This window comes from Brachyistius frenatus, unplaced genomic scaffold (assembly GCF_029030835.1).
Source record: "Brachyistius frenatus isolate BFR_SWC_R1_liver_20210118 unplaced genomic scaffold, ASM2903083v1 Contig_294, whole genome shotgun sequence".
Taxonomy (NCBI): Eukaryota; Metazoa; Chordata; class Actinopteri; family Embiotocidae; genus Brachyistius; species Brachyistius frenatus.
Window position 1 is genome coordinate 176058 of NW_027210893.1, and position 14868 is coordinate 190925.

Consider the following 14868-nt stretch of genomic DNA (forward strand, 5'->3'; position numbering starts at 1 on the left):
AACAAATTCAATAGTTTATTGTATTGCAGGGCTGAAATGATATTAAAACACATACATAAGAGTCCAATCATTTTCCCGGAGTTCCTGTGACATCAATTGAATGTGTTTAACATCCAAACTCCATTTATAACCATGTTTCTGTTAATAACTGTGTAGAAAACACCGTCACCCTCCATCCTGCTACTGGTTGATCAGCTGAATGTTTCAGCTGCTGCGGCAGAAACAGACACAACGAAGGAGGACAGAAGCAGAACATGAACAGCAGTCAGACCTTGAGGTCCATGACGATGGACTGGACCAGCAGGAAGATGGTGGAGTGGTCCTCCCAGTTGATGTAGGTGGAGGCTTTACACAGCTTCACACAGGCGATGGCGGCGCTCTCCGTCAGCTGCTTGCTGCTTCCCTGTCCTGCCAGAGCCTTCCTCAGGCTGTCCAGGAACAGCTTCTGGAAACACACCGCCGGCAAAGAGTGAGGGCGGGGCTCTCTCTGTGTGTGTGTGTGTGTGTGTGTGTGTGTGTGTGTGTGTGTGTGTGTGTGTGTGTGTGTGTGTGTGTGTGTGTGTGTGTGTGTGTGTGTGTGTGTGTGTGTGTGTGCCTGTGTGTGTGTATTCTTCCCACCTTGTTGGCTTTGCTGTCCTCCACTGTGTCTTTAGAGATGGTGTGTGTGATCTCTGGACAGAGGATGAGGAGGATGATCTGCAGCGGCCACACAGCCGCCTTCCTCTTGGCGCTTTCTGCAAAGCTGTCGACCAGGTCGAACAACTTCTCTGCAGCTTCTGTCCCCCCCCACCCCCCACCCCACCACCCCCACACACACACACACACACACACACACACACACACACACACACACACACACACACACACACACACACCATTACAACAGTCATGTTAAACACAGAAATAACTTCCATCAAATATAAAACAAATAAAGATGAAAACATGACTTTTGGATTTTACCAGAAGTATTGGAACAGTTTCACATGTTTTTGTTAAGTTTCTGTGCTTCAGCAGATTAAATTTAAAGAAAATTTTCATAAAATAAGCAAAACCATCATATTCAACATGAATGACTTCATACTGAAGTGGCCATCCTGCATGGTTACGTGGTAACGGGGAATTCAGACGCTTTCCTTCAATACTGATGCAAACCTGCTCAGATCAAAGCTTCCATGACTTCACTCTAGAGATCAACACGTAACAGACTGGAGGAGACAACCTGCATCAACTGTCCAGAGATTTCAGGTGTGAGCGACTGTCTGATTAATGATGAACTGACGTTTTACAGAATGTCTAACAATGAAACAAATTTAATCCAAACATGAAACATGGTGAAATTATTAATATTCAGGTTTGACTAAACGATTTGGCTCCGCCCCCACCTGCCATGTCTGCCTGAGGCCGCTGGTAGAGCATGGTGAACTCATCGGGGTAGTTCTCCACCCAGTTCCAAAACGCCTGCAGACACAGAACACGGCACCATTCAGCTCAAAATTCATTTCCATTTTCAGATGTCAGGTGTGAGTTTGGGACAACAGGTACCTTCTCTAAACTGTTGATGACGGCGAGCTGGGCCGGCTTCTTCAGGGCTCTGAACTTCAGGACCGTTTCTGAGAGAGAACCAACAGCTTTACTGAGAACACACTCACACATACATGACATCTCACATTCAGGAACTCTATGATCAGACGTCCCGGCGTGTTCAACTCTCACCTTGCAGTAATCTCTTGAGCTTGGAGCAGTCCACGCTGATGTACTGCATCAGCTCGATGTCGTGGACGTCCACGTTGTCCTCCGAGCACACGGTTAGCTCCTGTAGCCTGAAGAGACACACACACATGGCGTCAACACCCGTCCACCTGGACTGCTGTCAGCTGTCCACACCTGCATTCATCAGGCATCTTCAATGACCACTTGTGATTGGCTCTCACTTCCTCACTCTTTATACAAATAGACACGTACATCATGGAAATATCGAAGTAAAATAAACACATGATACAGGAGGACATTCCCTCACCGAGCCTCATTTTAACGCTCCGTCTGGGATACATGTATGACGTATTCCCTGTGTGTAAATGAGTTTGTAATTCACACCCTGAACTGTCAGGACCTGATCGGTCAGGGTCAGATTCTTCCAGAGCTGCTGTGTAGATGAAGCGTGTGAGCTGTGAGTCTGTTGGAAGAAGCGTCATGTACAGTCTGTGTTTTTAATCAATAATCAGCAGCATCGTAGTTTGCAGGTAAAAGTTTCCTGCTTTCTCTAAAGTTCACCTGCAGTCTGAAAAACAAATAAAAGAAGTGCAGGCAGAGATCTTTAAGTGTAAAAACTGAAATAAAAACATGTAAAACCAACAAAGCTCCTGTAATGTGACAGAAAAACATGAAAGCAGCAGGTCAAATATGAACACAGGAACATGGAGCTGCATTTATCTTTACGCCTCATTCAGAGGACGTCAGCTGGTCGGGTGGTCCACCTCCAAATGTGGTCTTAATGTGGTCTGAGCACATCAGATATCAATGCACCCAGAGTGTGTTCACATCAATCATCAACCATCAGTGATGTCATCATCCATCAGTGAGGTCATCATCCATCAGTGAGGTCATCAACCATCAGTGAGGTCATCAACCATCAGTGAGGTCATCAAACATCAGTGAGGTCATCATCCATCAGTGATGTCATCAACCATCAGTGAGGTCATCATTGATTTGTGACCATATTTAGACGAGCTGGGGGAGGAGCCAGAGGTGGATCTGACCAATCTGATCGGAAACCTGACGATACTACGTCCCGCCCACCGATAGCTGTAACCTGACTGCACCACAGGCCTGTCAATCAAACAGACACGCCCCCAAAAACAGGTCTTTTTGAAGCCTCCCCCTGACCAACATGAACATGATCTTCAATAGGGCTGAAAATGTTATTGTGATATTCAAATAATTTTTTGGTGAAACTTAAATAAGACTTTTTTTTTTTTTTTCCAAAGGACAGGTTCTAAAAATATATTTGACTCAGTAAAAGATATTTGATTTAAATATCCTTCATTATTGGCCAGAATATATGTTGGTGTATTTAGAGAGCCTGTTTTGAACCTGCCATAATAGATATTTTTGGTCATTTGCGTAGTTATGTGAAAATACTTTCTTGGATTTTGACTCAATCGGAACCAGATCTGGTGTACAGCCTTGAAATGAGATAAACAGTTCTATCATGAATGTGCAAGACTGGTCCGTTTGGATCTGGTGACATCAGGCTGAGCCTTTGCAGGAAATTGGCCATAACACATTAATGATTTATCCAATCATCACAAGTCTTGGTAAATTTGATCAGTCAGTAGAGTGGGTTGCACACTAATCAGAAGGTTGGTGGTTCGATCCCCAGCTCCTCCTGTCCACATGCCTAAGTGTCCTTGAGCAAGACACTGAACCCTAAGTTGTTCCCGATGGTGAACCATCAGTGTGTGAATGTTCTCCTGATGGCAGCACCTTGCATGGTGATCTGTCTCATTAGTGTGTGAATGGATGAATGGAAAACCATGTTAAAGAGCTTTGAGACCAAAAGGTGATAAAGCGCTAGACAAGTACAGACCATTTACCTATATGAATATGCAGAGCAAAGCATTTTGACCTCAACCCATAGGGGGTGCCAAAAACACCACAAAGGTGTACCTCAAAACCTCGTGCCGTTTTAGTGCTCAAAATAACTACATCAGCCGAGATCCAAAGCGTCATGTTGACTGATAAATGTGGGCGTGGCCTTCAACAACACTCACGTCCCCCATTTTGCCATTACTCTGTTGCAACATGACTGTTATGAGCAGGAACAAACTAGAGACTTGAAACCAGACACCATCACTGGAAATGATGCGCTTAAACTCCCCAAGAAAAATCATCCAATTCGGCACTGACACACACACACACACGGAGACAGACACACACACACGGAGACACACACACACACACGGAGACACACACACACACACACGGAGACACACACACACACACACGGAGACACACACACACACACACACACACAGAGACAAACACACGCATACACGTATACACACACACACACACACACATACACACAGAGACACGCACACAGACACACACGCACAGACACACACGCACAAACACAGAGGCACACACACACACACACACACACACACACACACACACACACACACACACACACACACACACACACACACACACACACACACACACACACACACACACACACACACAAACTGAGTCCATATGACTTAACATACCTCAATGTCTCCTAGAAAAACAAAAATAAATTAAAGTTTTTTTGCCCCGGGTTGACTGTTGTTTAGGGCAGTAAATATCTGCGTGCTGAAGTACCTGGTGGAGATGCGGCTGAAGACGGCGTTGAAGTTGTTGCAGCTGAGGGAGAAGAGGACTGCGGAGGCGGAGGCCCGCAGCTCGGCGGCGTGCTGGTGGCCTTCGCGGTACATATGGATGAAATGGCAGATCTCCGGCAGCAGCTGTTTGACCAGCATCGTCTCATCCAGACGCAGGCAGTCCTTAGATTGCTGAAGACGAAGGACAGAGAAGAGTCAGCGAGGCGGCGCCGGTCCGGTTCGCTGCCGTTGGACCCGAAGGGATTACGGGTCAACAACCAGAGCAAGAGGGCCAAATCAAGATGGCAGATATGTTGCCGAACGGCCCGCCTGACCTACTAACACCACATTGGCTTTTCTCGTTTTGAATCACCTCTTCTTTTAACAACACTCTGTAAATGTTCAGGAACTGAGGAGACCAGTTTCTGGAGGTTAGAAAGTGAAATGTGGTCCCATTCTTTCCCGATAGAGGACAGTTCAGGGTCTCCTTTGTTGTATTTTCCATTTCACTCTTCTACTATGAACGACCTCACTATGTTAACGCCCTGTTATTACTTATTCTGTGATTAAAAAATTATTCAATCATTGTGTTGCATATTAATTTTACTGTTTAAATCCAATGGTGCCATTTTGGAAAATTAAGGTAGTGGTTAAACCATAAAAACATCCTTTCCATATCTTTGTCAAAAGGAGAATAATATCTCTATCAGGGGCAGTTGCGTCAAAAGGCGGGTTTATTTTTTTTATGAACTTGGTCTGTATTTATTTACCACAAATACAGAGAAGTTCCTGCTTCCATCTGATTCTGAACACTCATGACAGGAAACTGAGTTGTTGTTGAAGGTAATCGGGCTTCACTGAGGAAACTGATCTGTGTGATTGGTGCAGGATGAGAACTTTAACAGAGGTTTGTGTCTGCACCAACAGCAGCACAGATACTGAACAATACCTGGGGTTTTATTATTATAATATATTTGATAGTAAGGAGGGGAGGTATAGATCTGGACTCCAAACACAATGGAGTGATGAAGGTGTGTTACTGAGATGAGGTTGAATTGTTCTGCAGTAGATGTACAGCTGTAACAGCCGGTAGTTTGTTCCTGACGGACTCACCCCAGCCAGACACTTCTCCAGCGTGTCCAGGATGATGAGCTGGGAGAGGTAGAGGTTCTTCTCAGAAGCTTCTCCAAATATGCGCTGTGAAGAAAGTCACAGTCAAAACAGAAACCCAACCTCGGATTCAGCTTTCTCAAACTCACCACATGCAGTTATGTTGTGGTCAGAGCGTAACGATATCTACCTACATGATTAATTCACATAATATGGAACCAGATGGAAAATCAGTGATGCCAGATAATGCCTGGACAGGGAGACTCCTGCATCTGAACAAGGTCATCTACATTTGCTAAAATGAGCTGAATTGCAGCAGGTCATTTTTCTATTTAACAGTACGTCACTTCTAACTTTCCCCGAGACAAAAACCCGGCTGCTCGTACAACGTTTCAACGGGCTCGCGTACCGCCGCTACCTCGTCTGGCGTATCGTGACAGGAATCAGTTTTATAGGTGCAATGTTCATCATCATCACTGTAAAACATTTGAATCTTTAGAGCAGCTAACGTCGACACAAACTGGACACAAGAACGACCCACATGCCGTCACTGTAAGGTTTTAATGCTGCAACAATGAACCTGCTAAAACCTCAGATCACCATCTGTAACGTAAATCTAACTTTACTTAAGAAACCATTGCTAACTGCAGGCTGCCTGGATGCTCTGCTGTTAACGTACAAAGTGTTTCACAGGACTTAAATCTGACAAACACTGAACATTGTTCACTCTGTGAAGACAGAGCTGCTGTCATCACAGATTGTACAAGTTCTACCTGTAAAGAAAAAGCTTCCAGTCATCTTTATTTCAATAAAATGTAACATGAACACGGAGCGAGTGACTGATATCTGCCCTGTTCTCTCCCTGAACCCTTTTAAAGGCCTCTGACTGAATCCAACACCTCCGACCGCTTCACGTGTTCTGCAGGGATCAGCCAGGCGTGCAGACCTGGAAAAGTGGGTCACATTTAAACTAATCTTCTCTTTGTGTCTGAACAGCAGAGTGCAACAACCATCAATGGATTCAAGGACAGAAGGTTGTTTCACTACCAGGGTGAATAATCTCAGCATCCAATCAGTGTCCTGGAACAGGAAGAAGCCGCTCACCATGTTGTTGACATTTTTGAGGATGGTGGTGAGGCCGCTGATGACCAGGGAGAACTTGTACTTGGAGATGTTGATCAGGCATTCCTTGTTGTGCTCTGTGCTGACTTTGGTGTGGGTGTTCTGATGTCCGACTTTAATGGGAAGCTGAAAAACAGAAAACGAGAGGATGAGAAGATTAAAGAAGTGTATGTTAATAGTTAAAGACAACAATGGAAATATCACAATAATCCAGTTGTCTATAAACTTTTCTAGCGGTGCCAACAAATCAGTCCCAACTCTTTTGGAAACAGAGTTGAAAATTTCTGCATGAATATGACCAACAACGTGATGAAAGGGCCCTGATTGGAAACGCAACATGTTTAACATTAATCAACTTAATCAACCAAAAAGGAAAGCAGGATCTGTGCAGCAGCGGGGGTGGAGTCACGCCGTGCAGCCACAGTTCCACAGAGCATCACAGTGGACGCCGTCGAGTGTCTTCACCGACACCGAGCAGCTCAAGGAACACAACACCAGCCAGGACTCATCCTCCCAAACTGTTCTCAACCAACACCGCACCAGGAGCAACAGATTCCATTCAATCTGACGTATATGGAGACAAATCACAGTACAAGTTATCTGTCAGCACTTGACATGGATAAGTCCTGACAAAAGAACCCTGAAACATCACAGAGGGAAACCCAACGATTCAACCAGACACAGCTGGAAGGAGGACCGGACAACAAATCACCGCTTTTTTGGACTGAATTAAGATTACGATTCTCTCACGCTTTCATTTCAATATAATAGTTTGTTTCATGATACAGAACAACTAAAAAACTGGAATGGTACCTGATAGAAGATATTCCAGTAAAATATTCATTTATAAATATTTAGATATGATCGACCTGAAAATTCAGGTGGTTCACGTCAATGAAATGCTTCTACTGAATCTAATAAAACATGATTACATAATTTTAATGCCTGGTGTGCTTTTGATCTTACATCATCTGGAAGTTCAGATGCTCATGCTCACTGCACGTTTGACCTTTAACCCACCTCCTTGATTTGACGGTTGACAAAACAGGAGAAACCTGCGATAAAGAGGACTGTTGGCAGGTGTTTCTATATTAAACTGTATATTACTTCTGTATTTGAACCAAGTGGCAACCAGCAGTGACGTAACCGTTGGTTTTTAAACGCCTAATAAGCCTAGAGTTCGGAGCGGTTTAGAGCAGGAAGTGACCATATTTAGACGAGCTGGGGGAGGAGCCAGAGGTGGATCTGACTGATCTGATCGGAAAACCTGACGATACTACGTCCCGCCCACCGATAGCTGTAACCTGACTGCACCACAGGCCTGTCAATCAAACAGACACGCCCCCAAAAACAGGTCTTCTTGAATCTTCTTTTCTAATGAATGAGGGATTATTTTCAGATGGACCTCCAGAAAACTAAGAAGAAGGAGTGACTTTAGCTAACAACACCGAGATAACTGATGGACACATTTTATTCACTTTGGATTTGATGAGAGAAGTTGAATGGGAGTCTATGGAGCCGGACACAGACTGTCCACCTGTCCACAGACTGTCCAACTGTCCACTGACTATCCAACTGTCCACAGGCTGTCCAACTGCCCCCAGACTGTCCAACTCTCCAATGACTGTCCATTGACTGTCCAACTGTCCACTGACTGTCCAACTCTCCACTGACTGTCCAACTGTCCACAGACTGTCCAACTCTCCACTAACTGTCCAACTGTCCACAGACTGTCCAACTCTCCACTGACTGTCCAACTGCCCCCAGACTGTCCAACTCTCCAATGACTGTCCATTGACTGTCCAACTGTCCACTGACTGTCCAACTCTCCACTGACTGTCCATTGACTGTCCAACTGTCCACAGACTGTCCAACTCTCCACTAACTGTCCAACTGCCCACAGACTGTCCAACTCTCCACTGACTGTCCAACAGTCCACAGAATTCACAGGACAAATGAGCTCCATACAGACATGAAATCCCAAATATTGTGACACCCATTCGGGCCCCCGTTTGTCCACGATAAGACGGTTTCTAAGTAAAGCAACAATACTGGTGTAGATTGAGCATCCGTTAGTAGAACTGAAACTATTGCTTAATTAGACAACTGAAATCAATGAGCACTGCTGTTCTGTGGCAGCGATTAACATCAACATGATTAAAGTTACACCAGCTGTGACAAAGAATTTTATCCACATTATCCATTGCTCATTAAAAAAAAAAAAGAAGCCTGTCATACCCAAATGGGAAGCTATCATGACGTCACCCATTGATTTGTGAACTGCTGTTTTAAAGCCCCAAGTTCAGCATCTCAGCCGTCGTCAACTTGTTTTTCTTGAGCAGGAAGTGACCATATTTGGATGAGCTGGGGAGGAGCGATTGGTGGATCTGACTCTACCTGACCGGAAACCTGAGGACACTATACCTGTTCACCTGCAGCAGAAACTGACTGCAAACTCACCCGTGTTTGAGGCCTAATATTCAGTTAATTAAAGGAATATTGTCAGATGGAGCGCCAGTAAATTATTCAGAAGGACCAATTTTAGCTAATGACACCATAATGACTTTGGATTTCATGAAAGAAGTTAAATCTATGGAGCTGGAGTTTTTTTAGCCAGCCCCTAGTGGTCCTCAGAGGTATTGCACTATATGGCACTTCCACATTGGTTTCACTCTTCAGTCCGGAAAGCTTTGTCCATTTTTACATATCAAGCTTTTCCCCGTTTTTTTCCCCAGGTGTTGTAGCGGTGGGGGGAGTGTGGGCAGTCATTTAACATGGATTTGCACTTCATTTTGGACCAATAACATGACAATATTCATTTTAAAATGTACTCTGAACCACAAAAATTTAAAATGAGAGAACATTGGTAAAACAAAGTTTCTCCTCCTGTCAGTCGGCATCCACCAGCCAGCTATAGGGTATAGTATTAGGTAGGGATATGATCTTATTTTATCTTATCCATAGTCTGCTGGTCCTGTTATTCATCAATACTCCTTTTCTTTTTGTTTTACTAAAGAATTGGGTTTTTTAAATCCTCATTCAGAACAGAATTTTTATCGACGTACAACCCCGTTTCCGAAGAAGTTGGGACACTATGTAAAATGTAAATAAAAACAGAATGCAATGACATGCAATCACATAAACCCATATTTAAGTGAAGATAGACCAGAGACAGCATATTAAATGTTTAAACTCAGAAATGTTATTGTTTTATTAAAAATATGTGCTTATTTTGAATTTGATGCAGCAACACGTCTCAAAAAGGTTGTGACAGGGTCAACAAAAGACTGGAAAAGTTTTGTAAAGATGGTTTTTTTTTTTTAAACACCTGGTGGAGCATCTCCACTAATGAGGTTACCATGGCAACAGATTAGTAACATGATTAAGTATAAAAAGATGATTTCAGAGAGGCGGAGTCTTTCATCAGTGAAGATGGGGAGAGGTTCACCACTCTGTGAAAGACTGTGTTGGAAAATAGTTCAACAATCTAAGAATAATGTTCCTCAACGTAAAACTACAAAGAATTAGTGGATTTCATCGTCTACGGTTCATAATATCATTAAAAGATTCAGAGAATCTGGAGAAATCTCTGAACACAAGGAACAAGGCTGGAAACCAATATTGGATGGTGGTGATCTTCGGGCCCTCAGGCAGCACTGCATTAAAAACACACTATTCTGGAGTGGAAATCACTGCATGGGCTCAGGAACACTTGTGAAAACCATCGTCTGTGAACACAGTTCATCGCTGCGTCCACAAATGCTGTTAAAACGCTCCAAAGAAGAAACCAGATAGAAACATGATCCAGAAACACCGCCGCCTTCTCTGGACCGAGATCATTGAAGATGGACTGAGGTGAAGTGGACAACTGTCCTGAGGTCTGATGGATCACAATCTGAGATTCTGTTTGGAAATCATGGACGCTGCATCCTCCAGGTTAAAGAGGAGAGGGACCATCCAGCTTGTTATCAGCTCAGTTCTAAAGCCAGCATCTGTGATGGTACAGGGATGCATTAGTGCACATGGCATGGGTAGCTTGAACATCTGGAAGGAAGCATTAATGCTGAATGACATATTCAGGTTTTGGAGCAACATATGCTGCCATCCAGACAACGTCTCTTTCAGGGAAGGTCTTGTTTATTTCAGCAGAACAACGTCCAACCACATTCTGCACGTATTCCAACAGCATGGTTCTCTAGTAGAAGAGTCCGCTGATAAACTGGCCTCCTGCAGTCCAGACCTGTCAATCATTGAAAACATCTGGAGCATCAGGACATGAACAATACAACAAAGGAGACCCTGAACTGTTGAGCAGCTGAAATCCTCTATCAGGCAAGAATGGGACCACATTTCACTTTCAAAACTCCAGAAACTGGTCTCCTCAGTTCCCCAACGTTTCCAGAGTGTTGTTAAAAGAAGAGTTGATGCAGCTCAGTGGTGAACATGATCCTGGAACAACTTTATAGAGACGTGTTGCTGACATCACATTCAAAATGAGACGATATTTTTCATAAAACAATCAAATTCAGGTTTATGTGATTTGCAAATCATTGCAGTCTGTTTTTATTATATTTTACACAACGTCTTTTTCTTTTCTTTTTCAGAAACGAGGTTGTACATTATAAATATGACAACTACAACTACAACAACAACAAAAAAGTCTTACTGGAAAGAAATCTGAAACTGTCAATGGCATAAATAGAATTCCTGACAAGAAAATAAGTGAAGTTGAGAAACAATTAAAAACAGACATGTCAGTATCAGTCCTTCCTCCTGTCCTCTGGGGATGGTGGAGAGGGAGGTTGCCATCTAAGGCAGTAACTTTACAAGAGTTTGACTATTTAACATATACACATTACAAACTAAGCTGAACACAGGGCACCACCATTCTGTCCAGGAGCAGCTGAGATTGTCACTGAAATGAGAACAGCTGGTCCACCTTAAAGGTCAGTCCACCTTAAGTAAACTGGATCAAGTTCCAGGACTGTTTATAAAAGAGTTCGTAGCTTCAGGTCTGTAAAATGGTTCTGATCCAGAAGCGTCTTCAGCTGCAATACCAGCGAGTGCCACTAGAGGTCGGCTCCAAAAAGCCTCCGGCTCCATAGACTCCCATTCAACTTCTCTCATCAAATCCAAAGTGAATAAAATGTGTCCATCAGTTCTCTCGGTGTTGTTAGCTAAAGTCACTCCTTCTTCTTAGTTTTCTGGAGGTCCATCTGAAAATAATCCCTCATTCATTAGAAAAGAAGATTCAAGAAGACCTGTTTTTGGGGGCGTGTCTGTTTGATTGACAGGCCTGTGGTGCAGTCAGGTTACAGCTATCGGTGGGCGGGACGTAGTATCGTCAGGTTTTCCGATCAGATCGGTCAGCTCCACCGCTGGCTCCTCCCCCAGCTCGTCCAAATATGGTCACTTCCTGCTCCAAACCGCTCCGAACTGACAAGATGGTGACGGACAGAATCTGAACTGGAGGATTCATAATGATTAAATAATTGCTGGTTGCTGATTGATCAGAACACACCTGAACTCATCATCTTTCTGTGGTGGTTTCTTCTATCACCATTCCTGTCTGAATACTTAAAATATGAAATCTATATTTCCTTAACAATACAAACCCTCCAGAGGTCGTCTCGAGGGAGGTTTTGACTGTGAAGTGCTACGACTGCATGTACAGCAGCGTGTTGGGAGGGTTGAGTTTACAATCAGTATTGTTGGCTGATAGAAGGACGCTGTTTCAAGATTATAGAGAAAAATCAACGATGACAACAAGGCACTCAGCCCTGTGGTATGTGTCATATTATCACATTACTGCACTGATGCGGTCACCTAAGTACGTAGATATGGATCAGTCTTTATGGAGCTGATAAGCATCCATTAGGAAGTGCTTGGCTATGGCCCGATCCTGTGGCCTGGGACACCTCGACCATTCAGAGCGACTGACAATCGAAGAGATTCATCCTTTTCTTCATGCAGTGAGTGAAGCGCTCACATTCTTTCCTGCAGATCATTTGGCTGTGACAAAGTTGGCAGCAAGGACGTAAACAGGAAGCGGGACACATCTCTGCAACGCTTTTTCCAATCCAGATCAGAATTTCTATGCGGGCAGACAAGTCCTCATTGTACTGGTGAGCGACGTACTTCGGTTGAAGCACTTCTGCTCAGCCCTCCGATGTTCTGCCCTCGATGACAGTTAATCACTCAAAATCTACCATTAGGTCGGCTCGCATGTGTTTTACAGCTGCCGACTCGTTTTAAACGCTTTTGTAAATACTCAAAACAACAGCTGGATTTATTTTCGTGCTGTTTAACTATCAGAAAAAAAGTGTCCTCCCCAAAGTCCACTTAGAGTCACATGCTCTGGTTTCCCTCTCGATACGTGATAAAAACTAAACCATCTCCATGACAACGGACTCGGACCAGATCAGATTAAAGAAATCACAATGTGGATCCTGAACATACAGAACTGGGAGTTGTTGAACTGTTGGGTTTCTCTCAATAATGTTGTTATTTTACGGCACATAAATCAAATATAATGTTTAGGTAGAGTATATCCTCGTACACGCATCAGCTGACGGAAACACAGCCACGTGAAACAAGATGAAGTCTCTGGTGTGGTGACATTGGTTGCTATGGATACTGCTGTTAGCTTTGACTGTTGGTTCAAAGCTGAACTTGAACTAGCAGTTGTTTAAATTTGCATGAATTTAATATGATTGTCGGTCCACTTTACGAACAGTGTTGGAAAACTGTAATACAGAAAAATTAAACATACCATGACCGGCAGGTTCAAACCAAACCATTACTAATACAAACCGTGCTGCCATTACTGGGGCTGCTGGTCAACATCAACCACCATACACACCGTGTTTATTATGGGATACGCTGACGCGAATGAATGAGCAGGTTTTAGTTGGAGCTTAGCGGTTACAATAACCAAGAAGTGGATTTAACAGCTAAAGCCACTTTCTTCCAGAGGTGGTAATCCAAGCTGAGCTGCTGAAGCCCAGCGAGCGGCCATGATCTGAGGCAGCGCCGCCGGCAGCAGAGACGTCTGGCAGCTCCACAAAACTCAATCAGTTTAATACAAACGGCTTCTAATGCTCCGACTCTCAGACAGCTTTCTGTGTAACGAGACAGACTCATTCAGAAAAAAGTTACAAATCATGAAGCTTCCTGGTTCATCCCAAACTAACCTCTCCCAAAGTGAAGTTCTGCCCTTCAGGCTCATTTAACAACACTGCTGCAAACCTCGCTAGTAACTATAGAGTATTTAAAGAGTCCAAACAGTGAGGAGGAGCATCTTGAACTATAGAGTATTTAAAGAGTCCAAACAGTGAGGAGGAGCATCTTGAACAGGGGTAAATAAAACCAGGAGCACCGACAGGTGGTGGAGAGCTGAAGGAGGATGAAGCTGCAGGATGAAGCCCGACAGCCCGACAGGTTTGCTCCGTCAGCTGACAGCTGTCACTCACTCCTCACCCGGAGGACGCCGCGTGCTCAGCCACTCAAATCTGATTTGTTTACATTTGATAGCCAGGCCTGCTAGGTGTTAGCCTAGCTCGCTGGTGGGACCGGCCGACAGCAGGTCTCCGGCGGCTCCCCGAGGCGCCTCTGCTCTCCAAATGTGCCCGACAAACGGCTGTGGTGCGCGTTAGTGCGCCGTAGAGCGGCTGTCTCCGTATATAACCCGGGTTAAATGTGGGATAAATGTGCTAATTGATCGTGTAAACGGCGCTAGCTCCAGGAGCTCCTCTCCAGTGTGGAGCAGCACCACCTCCTCCACCTCCTCCACCTCCAGCCGGGGAGCTAAACTCTGCCCGAAATCCATCTTCTGACGGGACCTCGTCACGTTACACGAGCCGCCCGCCTCTGCGGTGGAGGCTCCGGACCACCGCAGCCGTGCTACACCCATCCGTGCTCCACCCACCCGCCGAATCAGCCCATCTTACCTGCTCATCAAATCTCGTAATCACGGCCTGGACCCACTCCACTGGTTTGTGAGCCGCCATGGCCGGGCGGAGGAGCACCGCAGCGCTGGGCCGGGGGATCCGAGGTGTGCTGCCGGAGCGGACGGGCTTATATCTGCATGAAAATCTATCCTGAGCCGATGAGAAAGGACGAAAGAGGCGAATATTTTCCCCTTTCTGTAGAATTCACCATGCCACCGCCATGACACACCACCGGAAGTCTTCTTCAGAGGAATTGATGGGAGGTGTTGGACACTGAGGTCAAGCTAGCTGCAGCGGAAAACACCACTTCCAGGAACACTTTT

The 14868-nt window shown here is 44.7% G+C and overlaps 1 protein-coding gene across 3 annotated transcripts in view; it reads right to left on the bottom strand.

The window, feature by feature from the left end:
* Positions 1-14868, bottom strand: part of nf1a (neurofibromin 1a) — an 84678-nt gene extending 69810 nt beyond the window's left edge. For all 3 annotated transcript variants that reach the window (XM_069722508.1, XM_069722509.1, XM_069722507.1), the window contains exons 1-9: positions 14546-14868; positions 6579-6722; positions 5478-5561; positions 4366-4556; positions 1714-1820; positions 1543-1610; positions 1383-1458; positions 619-776; positions 272-445 (exon numbers count right to left, since the gene is read on the bottom strand). In XM_069722508.1, the coding sequence (XP_069578609.1) occupies positions 272-445; positions 619-776; positions 1383-1458; positions 1543-1610; positions 1714-1820; positions 4366-4556; positions 5478-5561; positions 6579-6722; positions 14546-14605 (1062 nt within the window). In that variant the 5' untranslated portion in view covers positions 14606-14868. The remainder of the gene's footprint in view (positions 1-271; positions 446-618; positions 777-1382; positions 1459-1542; positions 1611-1713; positions 1821-4365; positions 4557-5477; positions 5562-6578; positions 6723-14545) is intronic.